We start from the raw sequence: 7,906 nt of genomic DNA on the forward strand, positions 1-7,906 counted from the left end.
TGTGTAATAAATCATGAAATTAGGTATTAAACTGTTTCTGCTACAGACTACTAAGTCATGTTAAAAGCATGTCTTGCTTCTTTATTGTTTATCTTCTTAATTACATGACATGAGGAAAATACTCCTGGATGCTTCATCTAAAAAGCATATGCCAGAAGTGTATTTAATAAGTCCAAACTCAGTCACACAACTAAAATTAGCAATAGCTGGGGAGAAAAACCTACGTTAAAACCAATATGTAACCAAAGGAAAACCAGACATAATACAAAATATGAATTGGAATCTAGAAATGACAAAAAAAATCAGAAGATAAGCAAAAAGTTGTATTGACAATGGATATTTACTCGTGAATAGCATGAAGCTTGGAGTGTTTTATTTTTTTGTGTCTTTCAGAGAAAGCAGGTAGTTCAGATCAATTTCTATTCTACATTTGTGGAGAAAACCAACATATATCAGAGAATTCTAACAATAGCTAAGGAAAACCTTAAACATAGGAACAGAAGGGGGTTTTTAAATCAGCAGCTCCAGATAGCTTGCATCCAAGAATTTTAAGAGCTGGCAAAGATGACTTGTGTGCTGTTAATGTGGATTTTCCATAAGCTTTGAGAAATCTGGGGAAGCTCAGAAAATGAAAAAATCGCAAAGAAAGCTGAGGTGGTGCCAATACTAGAAAATTAAGTAAGTAAAGGAACAAATTCAGGAACTTATTGTCAACCTTGCATTAATCCTGGGGGGGAAGCCCTAAACCAACAAACAAAACTCAAACTGACTTCTTGATACAGGAACTATAAATAAATGAGGAAATTGTACTTACACAGCTTAAGTGTATGAGAAAACGTATCTTTGCAGATTGACTTTTTTTCCTCATGCTATTACAGCATACATTTAGTAGACAACAGCAACGGTGTTGATGTAACACATTCGTAGATTGACTGGTTCAGTAGGACACAGAAACTGGCATAGTTATGCATGTATATAGTTCATGGTAAGTAAATGAAAACTTACAGGTTATAGGTCTGTGTCATCAGTGAGGTCACGGACATATTTCTAACTGAATCCCACAGGATTCAGTTCTCAGCAGCAAGCTGCTCAATATTTTATCTGGAAATAGTTTACTAAGAACATTCATAAAACTTTTAAGTAAATAATGTAGCAATATTGTTGATTGACAACCATCTGGATTACCAGAAAATTGTTTTGGCATGATCAGTGTGAGGCCATGTATTTAAAAGTGATAAATAAACACTTATAGATGGAAAACTTCCTCAGTAAACAGTTGGAATAGCTGACAACAGAGTAAACATGGGTTCCTTATGCATAAGTGAGCTGAAAATTGTTAATTGTTAAATGGCTCAGAAAAACAAAGCACCAGCACCAAATACTGCTCTCATTACAGACAGGAAGAGGCCAGAGAAACAGCACTATCATCAAAACAGATTTTTTAAGTACTGATCTCCATTGTCAAAAGACATTGCTGCATTTCAGGAAGCAGAAACGGGATGACAACTTCTGTAACCATGTTTATTGGAACTGCTTTATCAGAATGTAGTATCTAGCCCAAATAAGTTATTAGCAAAACAGAGATTTCAAAGAGTGAGTACAAATGATCCAAGTGCAAGACAAGTCTGAAACTGAGCATCACAATGTAATAATTGGCATATAAAATTTAACTGCATCATGTGAGGTTTAAGGACTATATTCAGACCTACAAAGCATTGGGGGTGAGGGGGGGGCCGGCGGAGTATTTAGTGGGATAGCTGAAACCGACATCATATTAACAGGCCAAGCAGTCTTTTTTGAATAGCTGTAGTAATTACTAAGCTTCCAAAGGTGGCAGCTGTTTTGCTAACATTATACATGCCTCCAAGTACTGGAGAAAAACCCCAAACTAGAATTAAAATATTATTTATAAAAGATAATCACAGTGACCTTACTATCAGCTGTCACTTTCTAACATATAATGTCTGTTTCTCCATTTCAATAAATCTGTCAAGTAGGGACATAGCTAGAAACAAGCATGCTCCCAGCAGAAAAAAAGTTTTGGGGCTGACAGTTGTCAGTCGTCAGGCCAAATCCATGGCTGCTCTCATTAAAAACATCCTTCCAATACCCATCATTGATTAAATAAAGGGGCTTCAATAAAACGGATTTCAGTTCTTAAAATTAAGAAAGATTGAAACCAGCGTTTTTACTTAAAGCTTCCATTCCCACAACTCCACTTTCAGGAATAACTAAAAAAAACAAACCAAAAAACCAAACTATAAAACTTAGATGGGAATGGGTTCGTTACCACTGGAAGCAATAAGGACTTGCTTATACATCACACGCCGGTACCTCCCCCAACAGAAAGCCGAAGGCTGCTGGTAAAGGCAGCCAGGAGCGCCAGGCGCCCGCGGGGCCCGGGAGGGAACAGCGCTGTGCCCCGCCGGCCACCAGCCAGGCCCAGCAGTGCCGCGCACCGCCCGGCCGCGGAGCCCGGCACGTCCCGCGGCAGCCCCCGAAGCTCGGCCCCGCCGGGCGCGTGGCGGCGGCCACCGCTCCCGCCCGCCACGCAGCAGAGCTGAGCGGAGCGGAGCAGGCCACGCCGGCCCAGCCTCCCATCCGCGCCGCTTCCGGGCCGCAGCCCGGCGGGTGAAAGGTCCCGCAGCGCCCGGATGGAGGCGGTGCCGCTCGCTATATAAGCGCCCCGCGGCCGCCGCGCCTCCTCTCCCGCGCCGCACGCCGCCGCTTCCTGGCTCACCGCTGTTCGCTGGGCCCCGCGCGCCCCTCGCCCGGGAATAAGTCGGTCAGGAAGGCGCCGCTGCCGCCATGGTGAGGGGGAGGGGGGCGGGGAGGGGGGCCGCCGCCTCGCGCAGCTGGCAGCGCCGCGTGGCCGCCGGGCCGGGTCGGCCGCGTGCGCCCCGCCGGTGCCGGGCCTGGCCCGGGGGCAGGGCTGCGCGTGCTGCGGGCCGCGGGGTCCCCGCCGCTGGGGCGGCGCCTGGCGGGAGCGGGGCGTCTCCGGCCGGGGCCTGGCGCTGGCGCTCCCCGAAGCCGGCCGGTGGGGCGGGCGGCCCGGCACGCACCAGGCCGCGGCGGGGCCGTCGTCCGGAGCGGCAGGGCAGGCGCGGGCGGAGCGGAGGCGGCTCGGCCCGGCGGTGGCGCAGGGCCTCGTGCGTGTGCCCTCAAGTCCGGCCGGTGTTAGAGGCGTGTGCGACAGGTAGTAAGTACCTCATCGGCGTGCGGCCCGCGGTTTGTTAGCTCCGTGTTTGCCGCCTCCGCACCGGCACTGTCGTTTTCTCTCATCCACGTCAGTGGCCAGTGGTTTGCAGGCGGCAAATTGCATAAACTCTACGAATCGGTTCCCTGAGCGGCCGAATTAGCCCTTCTGGCCAGATGCCCCTTTTTGTTCTCCCTGTTTTAAGTTGTACCTGTCTTTGTTACTTAATTCCTGGTGAGGTTAAGTTGTAAGAGACGTGAAATCAAAAATGGCTTGTTTTTGAGGAGGAGGAATATCCGTGACTGGACAGCATGCTCTGTGTAGGGAGGCACGTTCTTGCAGCTTCCCACCGGGAGGTGCAGTTAAGACATTAAAAAACTGCTTTCCCTCAGAGCAGTCAGGACAGTGCCCTTCCTGGCAGTGCTCACCATTTCTTCTGTGCCGCTGTACCCTTCGGTCGTGTCGTCTAGTCAGGAGAACAAAATAGTCCCGTAGTTCAATTGTTCTTTAGGCTCTAGAAGCCTGGTTTTAAGAGGCTGCGGGTATCGTTAGTTGGTGTTGACTGTAGTGTCTGATGTTTGGAACTTCAACGTTTTAGGCGTTTAAAGATACCGGCAAAGCACCTGTGGAACAAGAGGTAGCAATTCATCGCATTAGAATTACTCTGACAAGTCGCAATGTAAAATCACTTGAGAAGGGTGAGTGATACTTTTTTTTTTTTAACTGGAGTAGTTTGTTAAGAATGAGTGATATGTATGCTATCACATCATGTATTGCAAAGTAGAATGTACTGAAACCAGTTGTAGTTAAAGATGTTAGTGTTTCCCTGTTTGCATGTGACTTGGCTAACAACCCAGAGCACTTCATACACTGACAAGTAGATTCTGATTTAATTTGTAACGGAAGCTAGTGTTTGGGGGTTTTCACCATGCTGAAAACTTCATGTTGTGATGACTCATGTAAGGTAGTGCAGATTCCTTTCTTTAGTCCTTGTGGGGTTTTCGGTTGTCACTGTTTGAATGTGTAAGATGTGAAATGTGCTGTTTCTTGACTGGTACTTTGTCACTTGTTATGAAGAGTTACATTTAGAAGTTTCACATTCCTTCAGAAATTATTTAATCTTGTTTAGGAACTGGTTTTGTCAGTGTTTTAATGATAAAATGTAAATGTAGTAGAATCACTGATGCAGGATCTTCAGGCTGGTAACAGTTTAAATATGGCTTACACTTGTAATGGCTTTTGTCTACTGTTGTAACATGATTTTGCTCACCATGGTGTAATACTTCCACTAGTATGTGGTTGGCTATGAGGATAACCCTTAAAATGAATGGCAATGATCACTTCATACGCTATTCTGAGCCAACGTCTTGTTTAAAATCTTCACTTAAAGAACAAGCAAAAAAAAACAAACCAACACAAACCTGACCTATTTTGTTGTGGGGTTTTTTTTCAGTCTGTGCTGACCTGATCAGAGGTGCTAAGGAAAAAAACCTGAAAGTGAAAGGACCTGTTCGCATGCCCACCAAGGTACTTAACACTGTTTTCCTGTCCTAAAAGTTCGGGTGTTTTCTGCAAATGTGCATTTGAAACATCTTTTTTTGAGGGGGGGCAGGGGGGGAGTTGAGATGAAAAGCAGTACTACTAAATTGAAGGTGACTCAGTGTAAATGGGCAATGACTTCAGAAGTTGCTTCGACACTTGGGGCAACTGTTTATTACAAAACATGTTGAACATTGAAGGTTTTTTTCTGTCAAAGCTTCAGTTCATTTTAATCGGCAATTCTTTTAAAATTAAATTGAATATAGTGAAGGAGTGTTAGAATTAACTTCCCAGATGACTTAGATACCATACAGTATTTTTACGTGGATCAATTTGATTGTAGATTAGTCTTCTCTGTATGCATCAACTGAATAACCCATGTTTATGATTTTTCTTCAGACTCTGCGAATCACTACCAGGAAGACTCCTTGTGGTGAAGGTTCCAAGACCTGGGATCGTTTCCAGATGCGTATCCATAAGCGGCTCATTGACCTACACAGCCCTTCTGAGATTGTGAAGCAGATCACTTCCATCAGCATTGAACCAGGTGTAGAAGTTGAAGTTACTATTGCCGATGCCTAAATGATGGCCATCGTTGAATAAAGTTGATTTACAAATTTTCATCGCTGTTTGTTGTCATGTTTGTGCCAGGTGTCTTGGGTAGTTCTGTGATGATTTTTATGATGGACATTAGAGATTGTAATCAAAATGCTGTGTGAGAGGATTGTATGATACTTAAGGAAGAATATGCCAGTTATAAGGAGGATGAAACTTGGGCATCATAGTTTCGTTGGAGGTTGGTGACTGTATGGATGTGCAGCACTTAAATTATTAAAAATATATTTTCCATAAAGGAGGTAACTTTGGCTGAAATCTTAGTCTGTACCCAGGCAAGCAGTAGCATTAAAATTGATGTTTAGGTAAATTACCAAGCTTTCAGTTCTTAGTTTTTGGTGTGCAAGGCTGAACTAACACTTAACTTACTTGGCTTTTTTTTCCCCATGCTTTTCACGGTCAAAGGGTCCTGGGGATGTTAGTTATAAAACTGCATAATTTGTGGTGAATACATTGAATTCAGCAAGTTTGTTCTTTAGACATGTGTGCAGAATCACAAAACTAAGCTGTGGAACTCTTCAGTTGTCATTCTAGGTTTAGATTTTCATAGATCTGAATATTAAAGGTAAGCATCATATGTCATGCAATAGAACAGCCATTTTCATTGCTGCTACTTGGATCTCTCTTGGTAGGGGGGGTTTTCTTTTGCAAACTAATTCTTAAAGGACCTATGATTAATTCTTAAACCAACAAGACAAAGCCCTGAGTTAAATGAAAGAACACTGTTTCATTTCATCCATTTGAGATTGGTTTGCTGCTTCTGCTTCAAGCATAGCAGAGAACTTGAATTCTAATTAAACAAGCAAAGTGTGTGGAGCTTTGAGGTCCCATTTACATTTACTAAGATCTAAAACAGTGGCCAAAGCTTGAGCTTTCGAACTGAAGGGATTCAGGAGTCCTTCATCTGCCCACTTGTAATTTCATTAAATGTCAAGTCTTAGAAGGATTCTGGCCCTCTAGCAGGCTGAAGAGCTTTGGTAGAAGAGAAAGGTGAGAAACCTAGTTGCATTTACATGCAGATTGTGACAAGCCTACTTCCTTGGGAAACAAACACAACTGTGTCTTCCTAAAGGTCAGATTCTGGTAATACATTATAAATACGAGCTGCCAGACAAATACTTCTAGCCTTAGTTTTAAAGTCATTTGTATTTTATGGGGTGCCCCGAAAAGCATGGTAAGAACTTGACTTTGTGACACTGGGCAGATGAACAAGGGGATAAATGAGTGAACAAGTAACAGGCTGGAAGCGTTACTAGCTGAGGCTGAGTGACCTTTATGTATGATTAGCTATTAACTCACCCGAGTAGTCTTCCCTCTGCTTAACCCCACAGCCTGACTGAAGGCACTCGGAGGGATCCAGGGAGGCCTGGCTGGCTTTAACATTACTTCTGTCTTTGTGCTTTCCTGTTGGTCACAGCCTATTGCTATCAAACGGCTTTTTATCAGCTTACAGCTGGCTACCTCTGACTTACACCGTGCCCCTTAAACATACCTAAGTGACCTGAAGTGCCAGCTATGTCCTCCGAGCAGCTGTGGCCCTTCAGAAGGAAGCCACCTGAGGTGTGCTGAGTGTCTGTCTGTCTGTCCACCTGCCTCCGGTTGCCTCCGAAGGGCCTGGCACCCGGGTTTTGCGCCATACAGAAATGGAACTGCCTCCCTGCGCTCCGAATAGACGGGCTCAGCCTGAAGGTTCCCCACGCACCAGCGCAGCAGGCCTCTGGGTGCGGGGAGGGTGACCCGGGGGTGCGGGGAGGCTGAGCCAGGGGTACCGCCAGCGCCTGCAGAGGGCCTGTCCCCACGGCGCGGCCCCTGGCCTGGCTTTGTGTAACCCGGGCGTTTTTGTCATGTTTGTTTTCTACTGAGTTTACGACGACACCGCGTAGTGTCAAAGCGGTTACGTAACGCCCACGGTAACTTTATATAACTGTTTTGACGGAAATATTTAGGTATCTGCGCCTCCTCCTCCCTTCCCCCTACCCAGCCCGCCCTCAGGGCAGGACAACCCTCCTCTGGCCGCTAAGCTGCCGCTCGCGGCGCCGTCTTACTTCGGTCAAACAGTTTCTTTCCCCGGTGCCTCACCGAAACCGACAAATAACCCCCGCGCCACCCGCACCCCGGCCCGGCGGCGGCGGCGGCTCGGCGGCTGGCGGCGCTGCGGGGGCTTTGCGCTGTGCGGCGGCGCCCCCTGCCGGGCGGAGGGAGCCGCGCCCGCCACCGGCCTGTCCGTCACTGCCGCTCCGCCCCGCTCCGCCCCGTTCGGCCAATCGGCGCCCGCCGCTCCCCGCTCAAATGCTCCCCCCGCCGCCCGCCTTGGCGTGCCGCGGGCTCCCGTGCGCGGCGAGGTACCGGCGGTGGCGGTGGCGGCGCGGCGGGCGCGCTCCCCCCGCTGCCCGCCCGCCCGCGGGGCCGCCCCTGCGCCCAGGGGCCGCGCCCGGCCGGCGGGGCCGCGGAGGTGCCCTGTCTGAGCCGCCCTCGGCGCGCTGAGGCGGGGGGCGCCGGCCTGGGCCCCGTGCCTGGGACTCTGACGCCGGGGGGGCGTTGAGCCTTGCGGGGGTG

The 7,906-nt window shown here is 47.7% G+C and overlaps 1 protein-coding gene and 1 non-coding gene across 2 annotated transcripts; both read left to right on the forward strand.

The window, feature by feature from the left end:
* Positions 1-2,645: 2,645 nt before the first annotated feature.
* Positions 2,646-5,358, forward strand: RPS20 (ribosomal protein S20). The gene is made up of 4 exons (XM_055705875.1): positions 2,646-2,811; positions 3,795-3,894; positions 4,650-4,723; positions 5,135-5,358. Exons 1-4 carry the CDS (start codon positions 2,809-2,811, stop codon positions 5,315-5,317), a joined length of 360 nt encoding a protein of 119 aa, XP_055561850.1. The 5' UTR covers positions 2,646-2,808; the 3' UTR covers positions 5,318-5,358.
* LOC114016936 (small nucleolar RNA U54) lies at positions 4,497-4,561 on the forward strand. Its single transcript, XR_003561712.1, has one exon. It is a non-coding gene; the product is annotated as a small nucleolar RNA U54 (small nucleolar RNA).
* Positions 5,359-7,906: the final 2,548 nt, after the last annotated feature.

This window comes from Falco cherrug, chromosome 3 (assembly GCF_023634085.1).
Source record: "Falco cherrug isolate bFalChe1 chromosome 3, bFalChe1.pri, whole genome shotgun sequence".
In the NCBI taxonomy this organism is placed as follows: domain Eukaryota; kingdom Metazoa; phylum Chordata; class Aves; order Falconiformes; family Falconidae; genus Falco; species Falco cherrug.

Coding starts and splice junctions, on each gene's coding strand:
- RPS20 (XM_055705875.1), top strand. Junction 3,895..4,649: donor TGTAAAATCACTTGAGAAGG/GTGAGTGATACT, acceptor GTTTTTTTTCAG/TCTGTGCTGACCTGATCAGA. Junction 4,724..5,134: donor CTGTTCGCATGCCCACCAAG/GTACTTAACACT, acceptor ATTTTTCTTCAG/ACTCTGCGAATCACTACCAG.